Raw genomic sequence first — 22,474 nt, forward strand, 5'->3', positions numbered from 1 at the left:
GAGATGCATCACAACCAACCAAAAAACAAGCTAATGAGCGAACAACGTCCCAAGTCCCAACAACGACTGTTAAATGGGGACCGTTTTCTCCACCAATTGCCATTATAACAAAGGTTTTACCACCAACTTACACATTAACAAATGCACAAAATCCTATGAAAGATAACAAAGCTGGAGCTATATGGAAAAACCCACCAACTGGATCATCATCAAGTTCACCAAAAGCACCAGCATCAACTAACAACTCAAATAAAGCACCTTCACTTAAGGTACCAGCATCATCAACCTTACCTAAGGCACCTGGCAATCTTAAGGCTCCAGCTTTAAGTTCTCAAAAGGTGGCTGAAAAACAATCAGGTTATGATAAAGAAAACCCACCTACAATTTCATCCATGAGCTTACCTAACATCCTACCTTCTATTACATCAAATTCACTCAAATATCCTTCTACATCCTCTGCAAATTCTGATTAGCCCTCCTTAAACATACTCAATTCAAATGAGAAAAGAAGAAAAGAATATGTTCATAATGAAACAAAATCATAAGATTCTCAAAATATTCAAACAGAGGAAAAGAATTGTGATGAAACAAAAAAAAGCTCAAAACTAGTGAAGTCTCTACGAACAAAGTCACAACCTGATTGGCCTATGAATGTAGATGATTTTGATGACAAAGAAGAGTTTTTGACCATGGGTATGTTTTCTTTTTGATGTTTTTTTCTTCATATTCTTAATTCTATTTTCTTTTTTTGGTTGATAGTTTTGACGTATTAATGAATATATTATTGACCTCAATTTTGGTTGATAGTTTTGATGTTTCATTCAATTAAATTTGCAGTTTTATTTAATTTTTAAGTCTCTTGCTTTTGTGCAGATGCTAATGGTAACATTGTATACTTGAGTGGTTCTATTCAGCCTATTGATGTTTAGAGTAATAACGGTGTCAAATTCTATGTTGAATTCAATGACCTGTACCAGCCCATTCGAAAAGGTGGACATATTTTGATCCATTTTCTTGGTAACATTGCAACGATAGAGACATATTGTCCACTTGGAGAAGAGGACTGGCATGCTGTTGATGGGCATTTTAAAAAGAAGATAATTCTTGAGATGAGAGTAGGTATCACCTTTTTTCTATTACTTGTCATGAGAAACTACTTTTTTATTCAAGAATTTATTTATTTTTACTAACCTATAAATACTCTTACTTAAATTACTTGTTATTCATGTATAAGGATCGCTTTGTGATTCCAAAGGTGAGCTATATGACAAAGCATCCCTCATGCGTGTTAATAAAAGTTGGAGGCAATATAAGTTTAAAATTAAGAAGGATTACTACAAACCAACAGAGAAAAGTTTAGAAGAGATGTGTAGCGGGACGCCGCCACATGGGATTAGTAGTCAAAATTGGATAAAGCTACTTAAGTATTGGGATTCAGAGAAAGGAATAGTAAGTACATTTCTTCCTATTGAGATATCAGACATCTTGCTTTCTAACTATAGTTAATTTTGGTCTTAATGAAAATTACATAGTAAAATTAAAATTCTCGCCTAACTTCTCAGATTGCAACTCTGATAGTAATTTAACATAGCACTCATATAGTATTAACTCTGGTTGTTTGGCATAAATGTATGTCCTTAATTGTATTGAAGAATGCTAATTATTTTCAGTCATGTATCAAATGCTGACCATTTTCATTAAAATCTGTTAGATAATAAATATGCGATATTAGACGTCATACTTTTAATTAGTTATATAACAAAACAGAATAGTGCAAGTTTTCAATTCTCTGTCTTGTTATTTGATTAACTATTACATGTCTATTGTTGTGGAATACATCGAATAAGTTTTAATCTAATTTAGTACGACTAATTTATTTTAATTATGACTTTGAATACGAGTGCAGTCACTATCAGGATGTGGTAAAGCAGCACGGGCCTCTCTAAATCAATTACATAGATGCGGTTCTAACAGTTTTGCAAACAAACAAGCTGACCATGTATGAACAATTCGTATAAACGACCATCATATGAATCTTGTTCAAATTCTCATTTATATATACTTCTTACATTACTAATATATAGGAAGATGAGCATGGAGAAAAGATGAGCTTATTAGCTCTCTGGATAAAAGCACATACTGGCAAGGATGGGTTTCTACCAGGCACAGTGACCGAAGATTTTGTGGTAAAAGTTTTAAATGTGTTTTAAAGCTTATTTTTTTAATGTGGAAATGATATTCTTATATTATATTATTATTTGAAGTCTTTTGCAGAATGATGCGAAAGCTAAAGTTGAAGAGTTGAGATTGACAAACCCTTCTAAGTCCCAACGGGAACTTGAAGATGAAGCCTTTGAGCTGACCATGCATGGTGGAGAGATCCTTGATCGTCCTACAGGTTACGGACTTGGGGTTCGAAAGAGCAACATTTACGGGGTGCATGCTTTGCTAAAGAAGGAAGGGCCTAGAAAAAATTATCAAAGGACTGTGGTAATGGATAATAATGTGAAAGAAGAAATGTCTGTTTTGCACAAAAAAAATGAAGTACTTGAGAAGGAAAATGAAAAGCTAAAAGACCAAGTACAAGAGAATAATACTCTTCTTAAAACCCTTAACGGACAGTTTTCTCACATTGTTGGTGGAGTTCATGATGGAAAGAGTTCAATAGAACTTCTAACCTGTGCAAAATCAGTCTTGGGAGTGACAAACGAACAGGTAATTATCTATTCTAATAAAATTCAAGAACTTTTTTTTAGTAGCATACAGGTGATGGCGTGATTAAAGAAAGATATCATATAATGGAAGATCATGTTGTACTATTGTTTGGACTAATTAAGGATCTAACATATGTGTGGGAGTGTGGGTTGTGTACGGGTTTTGTATATTGTGCTATGAGGCTACTATAGTGTTTATATTTGTTGGTAGTTGTCTATGTAGGTGTAATTGTACTTACAGTCGTGAAAATGATGTGGTTGGTTCATGATAAACAATTACCCCTTTATTTCTTCTAGCAATTAAATATTATATACTTAATTTTTTTTTTTTTGAAGGTTATGGATGCAACAGAAAGACAAAGGAAACCTACTGAAGCTGGAAATTAGCCTACTATGCACCTTCATTTGTTTAAAGTTACTTAGATAGTAGTTAGCTTATGTAGGTTTTAATCTAACTTTTTAATTTAGTTGGCATGCAGTTGATATATGTAACAATAATGATGATATTTTGGACATCAATAGGTTTTTTTGAACATCCATCGGTGAAAGTATGTAGTAGGGATTAGATTTCAAATTTTCAACTCTTTGTTAATTTTGATAGCAATATATATGTTTTATCGTTGCTTTTATGTATGTTTTATATATATATATATATATATATATATATATATATATATATATATATATATATATATATATAAACATATATTATATTTGAAAAAAAAAATTTATTTAAACTAATATAAAAAAACAGTCAAAAAATGTCTAGACGCTTTTTCTTGTCAAGAAATTTTGCTTAAATCAGTTTCAAAATTTTCCGCCATTATTTTTGTGTGGACAACAAAAGGCGTCTCAATTGATTTTATGACTAAAAACACCGTCGACAATATGGACGGGAAAACGCGTATAGAAATTTGGTGGTGGCGCTTGAATATCACTACTACAAATCCCTTGGTTTTTGGACGCTATTTGTTCGACATAGTGAGTGGGGCGTCAGTGGAAAAATATATTTTCGCATTTTTTCGACGCTTTTATGTGTCGAATTATCTTCTTGACAAGAAAAAGCGTCGACAATTTCAGCACGTGACTCAAGGCAACCCAAAAACGGTCTATAAGGATCATTTAAAAAAAAAAAAAAGCAGAAATAGCCTTGTACCCACACACTGACACGCATAAGAAACCCTTTCTCTCGTTCTCTCTCTCTCTCTTAGATCTCAGCATTTCAAAGAAATTTAATCTAATTGTTAGTATCCTTGTTAATTTCTTCCTCTCCTCTCTTCTCCCTGTTAATTTCTTCAATTTACAGTGATACCCAACAAAATTTATACAAAAAATTCTAGCAAATTCGACCAATAAGCACTAAAATTCGATTCAATTCGTCGGCCTATATAGTAGTTAGGGTTTAAACTCGATTCTCTTGCATTTAGTCTCTAGATCTGGTGAATTTTACTTTTTTCTTGTTAATTTTTGCACGATTGATAGAATTACTGATTTTTGTGTTTCATTTTTGAACTTAGGGTTCCTTAATTGCTAAATATTTATGTCGCACAACTCAAAGCAAAATAGGGTTTATGCTCCTCAATTCAAGATATTTTGGCTCTGTTTTGGGAAATTTCTATAGTCGACTTAAACAAGGTAAGTTCTATTATTCTTTTTTTGTTACTGTTTTGATCATTCTATAGAATTTTATTGTTCAATTGTTCATGAACTTTTTAATTTTAGTTGCAACGAATTATAGAACTTTGGATGACTTAATTAGGATGTCTGATACATCTAGCAACATAGGAAATTGAATGCTTTATGAAAGTGTGTGTTGTGCATTTGCTATACATTCCGATATAAATTTACTGGAAGCAGAAGCTGATGCAATATTTGTACTTGTAATAGACTAGGATTTTTAGTTAATAATACTTTGTATCAATGAACAAAGTGGTTTGAGAGATAAAGCTTGAGTATTTTGATTGATATATAACAGCAGATTGCTTACAAGGTGCGTTGATAACTTTAGGCTACTGCTACTATCCCCTAGAGACTTTTGGAGACTTGATATGCTTGGCCTATTCTGCCCCTACACCTTCCCCCTTCTCTTGTACAACATGGAAACCCCAAATTAGGGTCCATTACATATCTATGTTTCTAAAGTTATGTTTTATATAAGTTGTTAATTGCTAATATTTTTTTTTTTTTTTTTTTTTTTCTGATCTTATATAATTTTCTTTGCCTAATGAGCAGTCAAAATTAAATACATGGGCATTAATGAAGGAACACATTACAAATTTGATTGATTTAATTATAACTGCTGCTAGTTCATTAGTATTCACAAACGAAGTCTCATTAGTCTATGGTTTCTAGCTATCTTGTTTCAGCCTAATACTTGTTACATTTTTGCACTCATTTTGTGTAGTCCAAATGACTGTAATTTGTACAGCTGAGAGATGATGAATGAGATCAGAACTCTAAATTTATCATTTTAGTTGTCTCATAATTGTTCTGGGTTTAGCTGATTAGTCTGATCCTTTGCTTTTGTGTTCTTTGTAACTTAACTACTATAGGAGATATTCCATTTTTATTTTCTCGATCTGGTGGGCATTTAGTTATTAACTCTGAGATTTTCCCTTTTCAACTGAATCGTAAGATATTTTGCTAGAGGTGTTTGCTGAAACAATTTTGTGAGGGCCTTGTCTTAGCGCTTGTCTATATGAAATATCATGAATGTCAGTCTATTTTGTGATAATTTAGATTCTTTATTATAATAACGGATAATAAAGAAGGATATCTGTCTATCTTGGCTCGTTTGTGAATCAGTTCATGATCATAATTCTTATTTTGTATAAAAAGTTCTGACTTTGATATGACTGGTTTGAGTGTTTTATTTTTGCTGCTGTCTAGGCTCTTCTCTACCATCTCTCTCTTGGGTATATTATTTATCTCTTGTTTGTTTTCTCCATAATTCTCTTTTTTTGGTTTTTTGTTGATCTATTCAATATTACTAGATTCGGTTTTCTTAATTCAATACAAATTTACTTTATAGATATACAACTCGATTTGTTCATATTCAATTCAATTATTGCTTGTAGAGAAAGCTTGAAAGTTTGTTGATTTAGTAATTGTATATTTTATGCGTGTAAGGGGATGTGTTTTATGTGTGTATTCAGGTTCAAGCTATCGTGGATGACTCAGATAATGGGTAATTATGGAGGAGACATTCTATTTGAAACTCGATTCTTAATGGTTGAAGCCAACAACTATACTCTAAATGGTGTCGACAACCTATGTGTTGTTTTAACTTGGATATTAATTTGGATAATTGAATCAATATTTAAAGGAAAGGTTGAGGTGTTTGATTGAAAGTAGTCAAAGGATTACAATGATAATGAATAGCTTTAGGCTATCAATCTCATGGGTAACTTGAGGTTACCAAACTCCACCCAAAATCTAAACATCAAAAGGCCTACCCTTCTCTACTTCCCTCCTTTCCTATATATCACAGATTACTACTTAGAGAGCTGACTACTAAGAAGTAGATCACTCCTTTTCATTACTTGGATTTTACTAATAAACTCTTAGATCCCCAAATTGCTCGATTATTTTGTGCAGAAGGATTAGTGAAAAACCTTGGAGTTACGAAGTTGAGATCCATGGCGAGACCTTCTATTGCCGATTTTTCAGAAGTCTGGGGTATTGGAGAAGGTTAGGTGATTTTATTATTCAATTTATACTCCGTATATTTTTTAAAATTAGAGATTTTTTTGTTTATTCTTGTTTACATCTGTATGATTTTGGGTTTAGATAGTGTTTAATCGGCTGAGTTGGTGCAGATTGGTAGTTTTTTATTCTTGATTTGCTTCATCTCTTTCAGTATTCGCTTTCTTTACATGAAATTAGGTTTGTTATTAACCCTAAACTCATTTTTTTTTTTGAATCAAAGTCCAACTATTCAAATCTAGTATTTGAAAATGGATATCTAAATTTAAATATTAATTAATAAGGTTAAAATCGATCTCTTGCTCTGAATTTACTATTGGATTTGCATGTCTCTTGACTTCCTTCTCTCTTCTTTCAATTTTTTTTTTTTTTTTTGTGTGATTTCTTAAAATTTCTCTTTTGTATCACTAATTCACTATTCAATACTGTCTTTTAGGAGGTTTGAGTCTTTATATGTGGGGTGGATTATCATGAGGAGCCTGTATGTATGAATGATCTAACATTCTAATCTAGTAATTTCATTTGCCTAGAAACCAATAGTTCCTGCGGATCTGTATTGAAAAGTGCGTGACTCTCAGCTTGTAGGACTTTCAGGCTACTCAAAAGAGGTAAACTACCTTCTGCTTTATCACTCATACATTGCAAAATATATTGTGGTGCTGTTGTTGTGAAGCACATATGATTGTTGTCCATGCATTTTCTAGACTCTTCCTGCTGTGAAATCATTACTAGTTGTACTTACATTCACTGTTGACTTGTTTATAATGTTTTGGTGACAGATGAGGGGGAAGAATGAAATATTGTGTCCTGAGAAGACAATTGGTTCTCTTCCTGGTTGGTGCTTGCATTGTAACCCGAGCAAAATGAATTTCTTATTATCTCAATCCTGAAACTAACTGGATTCTGTTGTTTGTGGAATGTACAGGAATTGATGTGGGGTATCAGTTTTATTCTCGAGCTGAGATGACTGCGGATGGATTTCATAGTCATTGGCTTAATGGGATTGATTATATTAGACAATCTAAAGGCAAAAAGGTGAGTTAGTTAAGATGATATTTGATGGATAGATTGGTCATAATTTTATTGCTTATGTTCATTTGCAGCTGCTGACTGTAATAACAACTATCGATGACTTGAACTATCCAGAGAACACTGATACTTATTACATCGTTAATGCACCATATATATTCTCATCATGTTGGAAGGTTTGCCTCTTATTTAATTCTTTCCACTTAAAGTAGATGCTATCAAAGTTGGTCCACCTCTAATAATTTGTTTTTGGTATTTAATTTGTTTTTTGTGATTGGAGGCTGTCATCTTCAGGTGCGATCAGAATAAATCCTGATGCTAATATGGCTGCAGGAAACCAGATTGGGTTGGGCGTCGTGTTAAGGGACGATGCAGGGTGCGCTGTGGCTGCGGCTGTTAAAAGGTTGAAGGCTCGGTGGGGTGTTGAACAAGCTGAGGTGGCAGCGGCTAGAATGGGTGTGCAGATGGCAAAGCAGCAAAGCAGCTGGGACATGAGAGAATTGTGCTATTTAAAGATTTCAATTAGTGATTCCGAATTTGTTCCACTACAACTAGTCATGAATAAAGCATAAGTTGGAATTGTACTTGTAATAGAAAACCCATTACAATGAGATATTGTACATATGCTATAATATATTTATATGTAATAAAAAAATTTGGCATAAATTTGTTGTATATGTATTTTTTTTTGTTTGTAATATTAATATATTAGAAATAATTATTAGTGAATAAAATATTTTATTTTGGTATTCTAGACATTTTATTAAAAAAAAATTGGACAAGAAAAAGCGTCCCAAATTAGAAAATATGGACAGGAAAAAGCGTTGTCAAAATGTTAAATAGCAAATGTATGAAAACTTGGACATAGAAAAGATTCACCAATTTTTAGATTCTTGACGTGAAAAAGCGTCGCCAAAGTTAAGAAAGTGCACCAATTGGGCATATTGCGATGCTTCGTATAAAAATTTGGACACAATAAAGCGTCAAAATTCGCGACGCTTTTTTGTACCTAGCAAAATTTTCGACTCACGTTTTTTCGACGCTTTTTAGAAGCGTCGAAAAAGAATTTTGCGAATTTCTCGACTAACATGCTATTAGAAAGAGTAAGCACCCTAAACATGATACTAGAAAGCAATAAATAATATCCTAACATGATATTAGGAATTAATAACACAATCTAAACACGATTTCTATATCAAAATATCAATAAAACAATTAAATTACTTACTTCGATGCCTCGTAGCTCTTTTTAATAACAAAATACACACGTTAGTAACTTCAAGGAAAATATCAAAACAAACCAATTAAATTAAATAATTGAAAAAGAGATTTGGGACCAAACCCTCAGAAATTATCAACCTTTCACGTCTAGGGCGAAAGCATATTCAAACTTGGCTAGGTGTGTCTAGATCTTGCGAATGCAGAATTGTGTTTGTAAAGGGGTTGGTTTAGAAAGAGAGAGAGAGAGAAAATCAAGAAATTCTTGATGAGAGTTGATGATTGAAAACGGAGGTCCAGGGACCCTATTTATAAGAAAATAGTCCGAAAACCAATAGAAAAGAGTTAGAATTCGAGTCGGAATAAAACTCATCTTGTCTCCTGTGACAGATCTTGTCGCCAGGCGATGAAGTGCATCGCCAGGCGCTGCACTGCAGCCCCAGGCGACGAACTTGTCGTCAGGCGGTGCTAAGACAGTTTTTACGGATTTTGTTTTTATCATATCTTTTGATCCAGAAGTTCAAATAAGTCATATAATATGTCGTTGGAAAGATCTTGAAGTTTAATTTCCAACCCAATTAGAATCCGATTAAAATATTTTGTAGATAAAATGATATGGTCGAAATAGTGGAAGGATGTCAGTTTTGGATAGAGTTTCGTATTCCTTTCATATCTTTTTATTTATAGCTCGAAATTCATATTATAATATATCATCGGAAAAATAATTTCAAGATCTATCCAACCATATAAAATTTGGATAAAGATTATGAGGCACAAAAATAATATTTGAATATATTCCATTTCGTACAAAACAAGGATTCTCAAAAGGAGTAGTTTTGTTCAATTTTAAACTCTTTGAAACATAATTATTAATCCTAACTCCATTAGGAATGAAGAGAACCTTCTAGAGTATTCTAGAAGACTATAATCAATCCTAGTAGCTTTAGGTATGATAATTAATAATAGGCCCTCCTCTAGATCATTGGGTCGTATGTAAGAACCAAATCGAGCCCAGTTTAGTATTTTTGTCATAACTTCCTCATAATTCATCGGAATTGGGCTTATAATATATCGTTAGAAAGCACTTTTTGAGCCCTATCCAACTACACCATTCTTTTCATGGACCAAACTAAACTGGACTGGATATTTTCATAAAATAAAGCAGGTTTTTGAAAACAGAAAGAAAGATTTGTAATAAAAACTAAACGCAACATTAGACTTTTCACACTTTCACTTCATTCGATTATGATTTGACGCAAAAGATATTCATCACTGAGTTTGGTTTTGGGGAGACACAAATGGGTGTCTACACCAGCAGACTGTAACCGAGATGCAAGAAAAGCATAATGACGAACATCACCTGCGGAATAAACACCAAGTCCGTCAAACGCAAATGGTAAGGTGGCAAGCTGCCACTGCCAATCGCCAAACCCAGGCCTCGAAGCGGTAACGATACGCTCGAAGGAAGAACAAAGAGCCTCGTCGAAAGTGCGCTGAGCTACCTCAAAAGTACTAGGAGGACAAGTACGCAAAGCAAAGTAGAGTTTAAAAACTCCGATACTGCCCTAAGCAACAACAGCTCACACTGGGGATCATCGAGCTTAGCAACCTATTATTATTATTATTATTATTATTATTATTATTATTATTATTATGCATCCTCATTCCTCATTCCTCATTCCTCATTCCTCAAAAAGGTCCTGCTCTACTTTGCTATGTTCTGCTCTACTTTACTCTTCTGAAATCTGCTGATTCAATTTGCTTTGCTCTGCTAAAACTTGCACTAATCTATTGAAATATGCGCTGATTGCCCAGAAGCTCAAAAGAACTGAGTCTAACTATGTACTTTATGTTATAAAATTTTGTTTGGTCCTTACCCTATAATGTGATGTGTTATGATCGGTACAAAATGGAGAGAGTAGAGCCTTTTTTAAAATTTAAATTTTATTTTTATTATAAGGAAAGGAAAACAAGGATTTTTTTTTTTTAAGGAAAACAAGAAGTTAGGATAGTCTCCTATCAATATTATACCCTAACTTATCAGAATAAATAAAATAGCTTAAATATTATCTTGGCGAGCTTGCATAAAATAGCCTAGCAAAGCAATATAGTCTGCTACTCTATTACCTTCTCTATAAACACAAACACATAGTATAGTGCTATGTGAACATATACGGCAATATTGACAATTCACTAATGTGATAAAATAGAAAAATGGAGATAAATATTAATTAAAAAAACTTTACTTTTTATTTTTCTCTTTTTGGTTTTAATTATTTTTAAACTCAACTTAACTTAGGGTTTTGTACCATAATATATATATTTGCCACGATAGACTATTACACTAAGACGAGGTTAGGTAGGAACAAAAGGTGTATTATGCATAGAAAATGAAAAACAATACGAAATTTGCAGCTCATTTTGATTCCTTTTCAAAGTATTCAGAAGTAGTGTGACTAACTCATTACAACTCTCTATTTCTTTTCTCTTTTCCTTTTTTTCTTAAGTAGGTGTGTAGCATAACTAGTAGTTAACTTAAACCTTATATTAATACTTAATTATAATAATAATGTTGTAGCAGTAGCAGTAGCAGTAGAATAGTTAGAGTTAAGAAAAAGTATATGCAGAAATAACATTGGATCTCGTACAAATTTGCTAACTTCAATGGATGCTCTTGTGCTCTGTCAGTTGAAAAACATTTTAGGACATAATGTATGCTCTATTAACCTTAGTTATGCATCGAATATCACGCGATTAATACATAATGTAGCATTACTATATTTACTAATACTTAATGTACGTTTATGTATATATATATACTTGTATATCACGCTTGTTGGAGGCATGAAGTATTTTGTGATTAACACAAGTTAGCGGATTTTTCAATCCTTCATCATTTTTTTTGTAGCCTTATAAAGATTATCTTCTTCAATCTTCAGTGTAGTCTGAAGAACAGAAATTTTTGGTATAATTTGAAAGCCATACACATGCAACATGCACAATCATTAGTAGTGTTTACCTATATATTTTTTTTATTTATTATTTTTTTACCTGATAAGTTGATAATACAAGTATACATCAGTATTGATAGATATTATAACTATGATAATATTATCCTCTGAATACAACCAATGTAATACATACCATGCTTGTTATTAAACCATTGTAATAACTCCGTTAATGGTTATCTGCAACTTTGGGATATTATTTATGAGATATAAAAATTTTCAAAGTTGCGTATAAGCATTAATAGATGTATGGAGTATTACGATGGTTTAATAACAAGTACGATATGTATGTATTACATTGGTTGTACCATAATAAGGGTTTACAACTCTTTCAGGTCTCAGATATAAAGCGGCGGTTTTAATTTTGAGATGTATACTATAAGTCTATAAAACAAGTAAATTTTATATCTAAACCTATTTGCTTTGTTAAAAAAAATTTAAATTGCATAAGTCCGAATTTACTAAGGCCGTAACTTACTCACTTGTGAGTGAAATTTATTTTTGTGTACTGAATAATAAATCAAATAATAATATTTGAGCTCAAAAAGATTGATCAACTCGAAATCAAATGTTATAATAACTTTGATGGTGGCTTGATATCATCCTAGTCTCCCATATACTCAATGGGGAGGGGAGGGAAGGGAAGGAAGAAAGGAAACCTAAGCTCCAAAACCAACTATGAGAATCAGCCCCGTTCCTGGAAATTAATAGGCCCTAGGCATAATGTAAGAAAAGGGCCTCTTACGTAAACAAAAATTTTTACACGCAATAGTTTTAAATAAGGGTAATGCTATACATAGCCCTTAGGGCTATATATAAGCATTAAAAACACTCTTGAAAATTGTATAAAATTAGGAATTCATGATAAAAAAAAACACTTGTATATCAGTGTAATTAGTGTGAATTTGTCATGATTTTCTAAATTTAAACAGTTTTCAAGAGTATTTTTAATGCTTATATGTATCCCTAAAGGCTATGTATAGCAATTTCCTTAAATATAAGACAATGAAAATAGTTTTAAATACGGAGTATAAAACAATGAAAATAGCTTATATTATTTGAATAATAAGTCTCCATACACAATACTGGAGTAATAACTTTGCATAATATTTCGTTAATTGAATAAATATGAAACGATGTAATTGAAAAGATTAATATTTTGAAACAGGTGCTCATAAAAACCGGAAGATTAGAAGAAGTGAAGAGGTTAAATTGCATTGTTATCTCCACCTAATTGACATCTAAGTAATTTAATGTTAATTGCTAACTAAATGCAGTAATTATCTTTTTAAAAAGTAGCTTTTTTTAAAACTATAGAGTAAAATTCTACAACTATGCAAATTGAATTTTTTTTTTATTTTGGGCCCCTTTCTGACGTGGGCCCTAGCGGTCGCACTCGAGGCCTACCCCTTCGGGCCGGACCTGATGAGAATTTAATTACATGACGGTAAGTTATAATAATAAATTCACAAACCCATTATATCTTATCATCAAAACATGAGAAAATAATTGTTTAATTTTACTTAATTGTTTAGAAGAAGTTATTCCTAAGTGATTAGGTTGGATTAGGTTAGCAAGATATATACAAGTGCAACATATGTTGGAAAATTACAAAATTTTTAAAAATAGTCATTCATAACCAAATTTCTTAAACAGTACCATTCAAATGATGTATAAATAAATTCAGCAAAAAATCATTATTGCAGAGTAAAATTAACAGTTTTTATAGTTGAAGTTTTATTTTACTTTAAATTTCACGTAATATCATTTAATCAAACAAATGTAATCCGTACTAAAATTTTCAAATTTGGGTCACAAAATTTTCTTCAAGACCAAATCATACTAAACTATAATCCTCAAATTGACAAATTCTATCACTCAAACTTAAAACATAAGTACATAACATCAACAAATGGTTAAGAAGAAAAAGAACTTACACCAATAATTTGATGTTCCGTACATTTACACAATTACGCAGTAGGCTTGCTCGCTTAAAAAAAAAAAAAAAAAAAAACTCATAAGAAAAAAAAAATCAAAAAGTCATTTAAGCTCTCTTGCAAGGTTTTTTTTCCTCTTATTGGAAGTTCTCTTGCTAGGTTTTTTTTTTATTTTTTTTTTTTTATTTTTTTTTTTTGTGGAAGCTCTCTTGCTAAGCTGACAAGTTGTTATAACAGGTAGTATGAAAAAAGGAAAACAAGAAATATAATTTTGTGACAGAATTTACGTACTGTAGAATTTTGTAAATATAAATTTTGTGTAAAATTCAAAATTTAAGAAAGATGACGTAAAAAAAACCATAGAATTGAATAACGAGCCAATTCCAACTACACTACTACTAATAAAATTTATTAATGACTTTAACGTCATCTCTATGTCCTGATATAATTATTTAATTAAATTCAAAATTAAATAAAAAAATATTACTGTAATAATTTAAAATTAAAAAAACTGAAAAAACAAATGTAGTTGTCTTCTTCCCTGCCTTCACTTCCTCTGCTTTAAAATATACACTTCCCCACTCCCATTTCACAGAAACAGAGGCATTCAATGTGCAAACCTTGCTAATTTCTAGGTATTCCTTCCTTCACCCACTTGTTTTTCTTTTTCTTTTTTATTTCCTTTTGTTAATTTTTATTTTAATTTCAATTCTTTCTTACAAAAATTTGTTTCTACTCTGTTTTTGGTTGGGTTTTTGAGGTTTTTGAGTTCATACCAAGCAAGACACACAAAACACAGAAACAGAGGAAAGAAAATTAGAAACCCAAAGATTAAATTTTTTTAAGCTAAACACAACCCAATGAAGAAAAAGTTTGGAATTTGAGGCAAATGTTTTTAACTATAATGTTTAATTCAAGCCAAAAACACCTCCATTTTTCATTCTCATTTCATTTTCTCTTTTGCCTGTTTCATTTACATCTTCTATGTATATCTCCTTCCATTGCCACCGCCGTGGCGGCTTCTAATGAAGCCGCCGTATTATATTCATGGCTCCACGGTGGCGACCAACCGCTGCCAGTGGAGTTATCTCATTGGAATATTGTTGACCCCACTCCGTGCAAATGGAGTTCAATAAAATGTTCATCACAAAACTTTGTTACTGAAATTAATATTCAGTCACTTCCTCTTCAACTTCCTTTTCCTTCTAATCTTTCCTCTTTTAAATCTTTGCAAAAACTTACTATTTCTGGGTGTAATTTAACTGGGTCTATTCCAAATGAGGTTGGAAAGATTTCTTCTTTAATCTCCATTGATGTTAGTTCAAATTCATTATCTGGGTCAATCCCAGATTCTGTTGGAATGCTTGAAAATCTGCAAGATTTAATCTTGAACTCAAATCAACTTACTGGGCCAATCCCACCTCAACTTGGTAATTGCTCGAGTTTGAAGAATTTGTTGTTGTTTGATAATCAGATTGGAGGTATTTTACCCTCTGAATTAGGGGAAATTAGCAGTCTTGAGGTGATGAGAATTGGGGGTAATAAAGACATTGAAGGTAAAATTCCTGAAAATTTTGGTGATTTGAGTAATCTTACTGTTCTTGGTCTTGCTGATACTGGAATTTCTGGGTCATTACCTTCTAATTTGGGTAAGCTTTCAAAGCTTGAAACACTTTCTATTTATACAACTTCTATTTCTGGTGTAATTCCTGCTGATTTGGGTAATTGTTCTGAGCTTGTTAATATTTATTTGTATGAGAATAGTTTATCTGGGTCAGTCCCACCTGAAATTGGGAAGTTGAAAAAGCTTGAGAAATTGCTACTTTGGCAGAATTCTCTTGTGGGTTCTATCCCAAGTGAGATTGGGAATTGTACTAGTTTGAGGAGTATTGATGTTTCTTTGAACTCGATTTCGGGTTTGATTCCATTGTCAATTGGGGGTTTGTCTAATCTTGAGGAATTAATGCTTAGTAATAACAATGTGACTGGTTCAATTCCTGCTGTTTTATCAAACTGTAGTAATTTGGTTCAGTTACAGTTGGATACTAATCAGATGTCTGGTCTGATCCCACCACAACTCGGCTCACTTTCGAAGCTGACTGTGTTCTTTGCTTGGGCTAACCAGCTTGAAGGTAGCATTCCTTCGAGTTTGGCTAGTTGTAGTAACCTCGAATCTCTTGATCTGTCTCATAACTCTCTCACTGGTAGCATTCCTCCAGGGTTGTTTCAGATAAAAAATCTCACTAAACTTCTGCTTCTTTCTAATGAGATATCTGGTACCCTCCCTCCGGAGATTGGTAATTGCACCTCATTAATTAGGCTTCGACTTGGACATAACCGGATAGCTGGGGAAATCCCTCGAGAAATTGGGGGTCTTACAATGTTAAACTTCCTTGATTTCTCTAGTAACCACTTTTCTGGAGTTGTTCCTGATGAGATTGGGAGTTGTAGTGAGTTGCAAATGCTAGACCTTAGCGGTAACAACTTGAGGGGTTCGCTACCTTCTACATTGTCATCCCTCTCTTCTCTCCAAGTATTGGATGTTTCATCCAATGGATTTACGGGTGAAATCCCAGCTAGTTTTGGCCGTCTTGTGTCACTGAATAAGCTGGTTTTGAACAAAAATATGATCACTGGATTAATTCCATCATCTTTAGGCCTATGTTCGAGTCTTCAGTTGCTTGATCTTGGCAGCAATAAGCTTTATGGAGAGATTCCAAGTGAATTGTGCGATATTGAGTCTCTTGGAATCGCTCTCAATCTGAGTAAAAACATGCTTTCTGGTCCAATCCCATCTCAGCTATCATCATTAAACAAGCTCTCAATATTAGACCTTTCACATAACAAGCTCAGTGGAGTTTTAAGTCCACTTGTTGGGCTCGATAACCTTGTTTCCCTTAATATTTCGTACAACAACTTCAGTGGTTTCCTCCCTGATAACAAGCTCTTCCGGCAGCTTCCTTCAGAATCTTTGGAGGGAAATGAAGAGCTGTGTTCTGTTGGAAAAGACTCGTGCTTCTCGAGCCACCTCAATGCATCAGGTTCCAAGGATGATGTAAAAAAAGCTAGGATTCTCAAAATATCCATTGCTTTCCTTATTATCCTGACAATTGCAATGGTTATAATGGGGGTTGTCGCTATGCTTCGAGCACGAAAAACTGTGAAAGATGAGCAGGATTCAGAGTTGGGTGATTCATGGCCTTGGCATTTCACTCCTTTCCAGAAGCTTAATTTCTCAGTTGATCAAGTGCTTAAATGTCTCGTGGATTCAAATATCATTGGTAAAGGTTGTTCAGGAATGGTTTATCGAGCTGATATGGCTAATGGCGAGGTCATTGCTGTAAAAAAGCTTTGGCCAACTGCAAGCCCTGCATCAAAGGGTGAGGAGGAAAAGGGTGGTGTACGAGACTCATTCTCTGCTGAGGTTAAGACCCTTGGGTCAATTCGCCACAAGAACATTGTCCGATTCCTAGGGTGCTGTTGGAACCGAAATACAAGGTTGCTTATGTATGATTACATGCCGAATGGGAGCTTGGGGAGTCTCTTGCATGAGAGTTCAGGAAATGCCTTGGAATGGGGCCTTAGGTACCGAATCCTACTTGGTGGTGCTCAAGGTCTTGCGTATTTACATCATGATTGTACTCCACCGATATTTCATCGAGACATCAAGGCAAACAATATCCTCATTGGCCTTGAGTTTGAGCCTTATATTGCAGATTTTGGCTTAGCAAAACTTGTTGATGATGGCGATTTCAATCGTTCCTCCAACACAGTTGCTGGCTCTTACGGATATATAGCTCCTGGTAAGTATAATTATGACATTTTCATATCCTACAATTTGTTCTATTTAAAGGTTGATGAATTCTAAATGCTGATTTTACTTGTTGCAGAATATGGTTTCATGATGAAAATAACGGAGAAGAGTGATGTGTATAGCTACGGAGTAGTAATGTTGGAAGTTCTAACAGGAAAGCAGCCCGTGGATCCCACAATCCCCGGAGGGATGCACGTTGTAGATTGGGTGAGGCAGAAGAGGGGAGGGATTGAAGTCCTTGATCCGAGCTTATTGTCTAGACCTGAAACCGAGATTGAAGAGATGGTGCAAGCATTAGGTATCGCGTTACTATGTGTAAACTCCTCACCGGATGAGAGACCGACAATGAAAGACGTGGCTGCAATGCTCAAGGAGATAAAGGATGAAAAGGAAGAACATGCTAAAGTTGATATGTTGCTTAAGGGATCACCTACAACAAGAAATGATCAAGGAAATAAGAGCCCTCGAACAAGCGAATTAAGAGTCGGAACATCAACATCAAGGTTAACTGATGTAGAAAACTTCTACCCAGAAAGCAATAACACAAGCTTTTCTGCATCCTCATTGCTTTACTCATCCTCTAGTCCTAGGTTGAGCAACTTGAGTTAAGTAAAAAAAGGTTATACATTCAACATTTTCGACTAGAACTTGGTCATTGTATTTGTTAATTAGCTACTTAGCTTAATTACGTGTCTCGTTTAGTGGGTTAATAATTTTCATTTATTAATTTTTCTTAATCTTGTTCATTTCCTGGGCCATGCCATATTTTCTGTATAAAGAAGAAAAAGTTGATGTTAGTTTAAACCAAAGTGGATTACAATTTGTCTTCTACTTTCTTCTTGTTTCCAGATTTTGAGGTGCAATTGTTAGCTTTTAGTACAAAATATAGCGGGAATGTAACACAACCAACCCCAACAGAAACATTAAAAAAAAACAACAAAAGGCCAACAGAAAAACAAGCGAGTCCATGACATCTCTACCATTTTATGGTGCATTTGAGATTAGTGACGCGTGCATTATGCACACGTATTGTCTCGAGGAAGCAGGTTGGAACGGAGGTGTGGACAACCCACGCCCGTTTCAATCTTAGAACTTGTTCACTTCAAGTTAAAATTCTTATATACAATTCCTTCAATTGTAACAGCAAAAATCATTAATTTAGGAAACATCCATATTATTTGGTCATGCTTTGAAACAGACTTGCACAGAATCCCTGAAAAAAGGGGCAAAAAATAGACATGCATAATTCAAAACCTTTTCAATTGAAGTCAAAATATGAAAGCAAGTAGGAGGCCGTTTTGCAGCGCGGAAAGATCCCAAGTTGTTACCCTTTTCCATATTTTATGGGATTTTTTAATTCATTTGTTCAGTTGTTTTTTTAGTAGGAAAATTTGTTCACTTGTTTAATTACACCTTTCTGGTTGTAATTTGATTCTGTCAAAAAAATAAATGAACCAGAAATTACATGAACATAATGAACTATACTGTATATATTTAATTGATTACAATCCTCTATCTTTTACAAACATTTTGCAACTAGCTAGATTTATAGGAAAATTTAACATGAATAATCCGACCTTTCATCCATTCTCCTAAAATAATCCAATCTTTTGATTAACTCTGAATAATCTCACCTTTGCATATTATTCTCCCATACCGAACCTATTTGACCGGCAACTTATTCAACCGGTAATTTTTTTTTTTATAATTACATATATATTAAATTAACATAAAAAAGATAATAAATAAATAAAAAACTTCAAATCTCCTTCCCCCTTCTTCCCTTTCCTACCTCCTTCCTTCTTCCCCTTCCTTCTTCATTCTCCATCTCTCTTATCGTTTTTATGGTTAAATTTGATCAAAAAATTCATAATTGAAAATTTAATTTGTGGGTCATGGTTCAAATTTTTCGCGGTGGTGGCGGGAAAGTGGTTGATTGTGTGGTGGGTGAAAGTGGTATGGGTGGGGGTTTTAGTGATGGTGGTGGTGATTCGTGATGGGTTAGGGTGGTGTGGGTACGTGGTGGGTGAGGGTGGTATGGGTGAGGTATTAGTTATGGTGGTGGTGATCTGTGGTGTGTTTGGGGTTTCGAAGAGGAGGCAGGTGCAAGGGTGGTGATTCTGGGGTGGTGGTGGTACGGTGGCTAAGCGGGGGAGAGAGAAAGAAATACGGGAAAGAGGAAGAGGAGAAACAAAGCATGGTATGTGGTGGGTTGACTGGGCGGTGGGGCTTGGGTGGACATGGCATCGGCGGCTGGGTAGACAATGGTTATGGCGGCGGAGCCGCGGTGGTTGTTGTTTCTAGGCGAAGAAGGAAAGGAAAATAAAATGGGTGTGGGTATGTGGCGGGTGTGGGTGGTAGTGCTACGTGGTGGCTTAAGGTTTGTGCTAGTGGCCGGAGGTTTGTGATTGGTGGATGATGGTGATAATGGAGGAAGTCAAGGTAGGGGAGGTGGCTGTCATAAATTGAAGGATTTTTTAAAAGTTTTTTAAAATATATTTTTTTATGAAGTTTTTTTTTTTTTTAAATAAAACAATAAAAAAGTGTCACGTGGCATGGCAACCGGTTGTAAGGGGTTGGGTGACTTGCTAGGGGTAGTGTGGGAGAATAATATGCAAAGTTGGGATTATTCAGGGTTAATCAAAATGTTGAATTATTTTGGGAGAATGGGTAAAAGGTTGGATTATTCCTGTTAAATTTTCCAGATATATAAAGTAAGATAGTAGAGTTTGATTGATGAAATGTTACTCCCACCGCTTCATAATGTTAGTCCCATATACTATTTTAGGCGTTTCAAAAAGATTTATCCATATTGAATATATTTCATTTATAACTTGATTTTTTTTTAATTTATTGGTTGTGTATTAATGATATGACTCTAAGTAAGAAATTTTTTTTACCTTAAATTATGCAATTATGACTTGTACTTTTCTAATAAAAAATTTAAAAAGTTAAATAAGGTAAACTAATTATGAATTTTGTTGTATTTTAATATTAGATTTCAAATATATTTCTTTTCTTATTTTATACGATTGATTCCATATGAGACTAATATTATGAAATGGAGGGAGTAATATATAATACTCGTAAGAAACATACTCCCTCCGTTAGGAATGGCAACGGATCGAATTCGGGTCGGATGGAGCTTCACCCGCATCCACCCGAATTTACCATCCGCTCTACCCGATCCACCCGTCACCCGCAAAACTCATCACCCGCATCCGATTCATCCGTCAACCACGGGTGAAACGGGTGGATCGGATGCTTAACGGGTGATAATTACAATGTTTAATAAAAATCATAATTATCAAATATTATAGCACTAATAATCACAATTGAAAATCATAATTAAACCGGTTAAAAAAAATCATAATTACAACAATAATTAGAATACAAAATCATGAACAAAACATATTTCATCATATAATCCTAACATTATTCTTTAGCCAACAAAACTTACATCCTAAGTTCCTAACCTTTTCCCTTTTTTGAATTTAAAATAGGATAAAGAAAACTCAGAAATTTGAACAAAGACAGGGTTTATTACAAAATTATCTTAAGTAAAAGAAATTAGAGGGAGGTGATGAGGAGTGGCGCCACTTGCCAGTGAGGAGTGTCCCAAACTCACCGGTGAGGACGGAGGAATGTGGAGGTATATGGTTTTAATGGAGTATCAGTGAGTTTCAGTGGAGTTTCAGAGAGGAGAGATTGTGAGGGACTGAATGAGAGTGAGTTTTAGTAAGAGGGATGGAGAGGGTGGCGTTAAGACACAGTGAGCATTTGGGATTTTGGGTTAGGGTTTTTAAAATTAGGGGGAACCTTTATATTTTTTTAAAATAAAAATTGATAATCTTAAAAATAATCTGAAATATATAAACATTGTATAGATTATAGAATATAAGATTTTAAAAATTTCTGAAAAAAATTTATTTATATATATATTCGGGTGGATTCGGGTGATAAATGGATGACGGATCGGGTGACGGATGAAACGGAGCCCCACCCGAATCCGATACGATCCGTTACCCGCTTCATCCGTCACCCGCCCTTCATCCGTTTAACGTGGATTTTCGTCCATTTATTTATATCGGGTGGATCGGATTTACGGATATCCATTTAGAATTGTCATCCCTACCCTCCGTCCCTGATTGATAGCCACTTTTGAAGAAAAATCACGGGAACTAAGGAGAGTTAAAGAAAGTACATTGAAAAAGTAAATTTACATTGGGTATGCAAAAAGTAGAGAGAGAAAGTAATTAAAGTATATAGGAAAGTAAAATTTACATGGAAAATTTAAATTTACACAAATATGTTTGCAAATGTTAGAGAATTTTGGTAAAAAAAATAATATCAATAGTACTTGAAAAAAGCAAATGTGACTAACATATTGAGTCACCAAAAATGGCAAAAGTGACTATCAATCGGGGACGGAGGGAGTAGTAAATTTTGTTTAAAAAAAAAAGAAAAATAGTGAATTTTGTTGATTCAAAATATGTGAATGATAAAATAGTAGAGTTTAATAGATTAAAAATAATTAAGGTAATTACTTTTTTTTTTTTTTTTGACAAAGGATACAAACAGGTTACATATTAATACTAAAGCTTATAAAGTTGATCGCTGCTTCTCCGGCAATAAGATGAGCTCGTTGAACGCGCTGGCGATCCGCCTTATGAACACTACATAACTGAAAGGTTGAGCCAAGATGCTGAATCTTACGGATGAGCCAAAGGTATGCTATGTTACCCTGGCCTTCCCCCCTTAGGAGGGACACAAGATTACAAGAGTCAGTAAACACTGTGAGTGAATGATACCCACTATCAAAAGCCCACTGTAACCCATACAAGCAAGACAGAGCCTCCGCATGTAGCGCTGATGAACAGACCCCGAAATTACTACCACCAATGATACGATCATCCAACGGGTCTTCATTATCCAAGCACCACCCCATACCTGCTTGTTGAGAATCTTTGAACCAGGACCCATCTATTTGCATAGACAGTAAAGCAGTCCCCTGAGAATTCAGACCAAGCTGAGCTACAAAAAACCCCG

The 22,474-nt window shown here is 34.0% G+C and overlaps 3 protein-coding genes across 15 annotated transcripts; all 3 read left to right on the top strand.

Moving 5' to 3' along the window:
- The first annotated feature begins 932 nt into the window (after positions 1-932).
- Positions 933-3,348, top strand: LOC110692465. The gene is made up of 6 exons (XM_021869463.1): positions 933-1,119; positions 1,235-1,449; positions 1,907-1,999; positions 2,085-2,186; positions 2,275-2,715; positions 3,051-3,348. The coding sequence occupies exons 1-6, from the start codon at positions 1,110-1,112 to the stop codon at positions 3,099-3,101; spliced, it is 912 nt and encodes a 303-aa protein (XP_021725155.1). The 5' UTR covers positions 933-1,109; the 3' UTR covers positions 3,102-3,348.
- A 351-nt stretch (positions 3,349-3,699) lies between these two features.
- Positions 3,700-8,123, top strand: LOC110692468 (histone-lysine N-methyltransferase, H3 lysine-9 specific SUVH4-like). Of its 13 annotated transcripts, XM_021869472.1 has the most exons (8): positions 3,746-4,349; positions 5,870-5,901; positions 6,312-6,404; positions 6,950-7,027; positions 7,199-7,253; positions 7,345-7,454; positions 7,566-7,624; positions 7,729-8,123. In XM_021869472.1, exons 5-8 carry the CDS (start codon positions 7,199-7,201, stop codon positions 8,018-8,020), a joined length of 516 nt encoding a protein of 171 aa, XP_021725164.1. In that variant the 5' UTR covers positions 3,746-4,349; positions 5,870-5,901; positions 6,312-6,404; positions 6,950-7,027; the 3' UTR covers positions 8,021-8,123. The 13 variants fall into 13 exon arrangements, 12 of the variants coding, with proteins under 12 accessions (XP_021725166.1, XP_021725164.1, XP_021725163.1 ...); XM_021869471.1 differs by having other exon boundaries at positions 5,870-6,409; XM_021869466.1 differs by having other exon boundaries at positions 6,312-7,027.
- A 5,691-nt stretch (positions 8,124-13,814) lies between these two features.
- LOC110692469 (receptor-like protein kinase 2) lies at positions 13,815-18,335 on the top strand. The gene is made up of 2 exons (XM_021869477.1): positions 13,815-17,414; positions 17,502-18,335. The coding sequence occupies exons 1-2, from the start codon at positions 14,501-14,503 to the stop codon at positions 18,032-18,034; spliced, it is 3,447 nt and encodes a 1,148-aa protein (XP_021725169.1). The 5' UTR covers positions 13,815-14,500; the 3' UTR covers positions 18,035-18,335.
- Positions 18,336-22,474: the final 4,139 nt, after the last annotated feature.

Source organism: Chenopodium quinoa, unplaced genomic scaffold (genome assembly GCF_001683475.1).
Source record: "Chenopodium quinoa cultivar QQ74 unplaced genomic scaffold, ASM168347v1, whole genome shotgun sequence".
Classification (NCBI taxonomy): domain Eukaryota; kingdom Viridiplantae; phylum Streptophyta; class Magnoliopsida; order Caryophyllales; family Amaranthaceae; genus Chenopodium; species Chenopodium quinoa.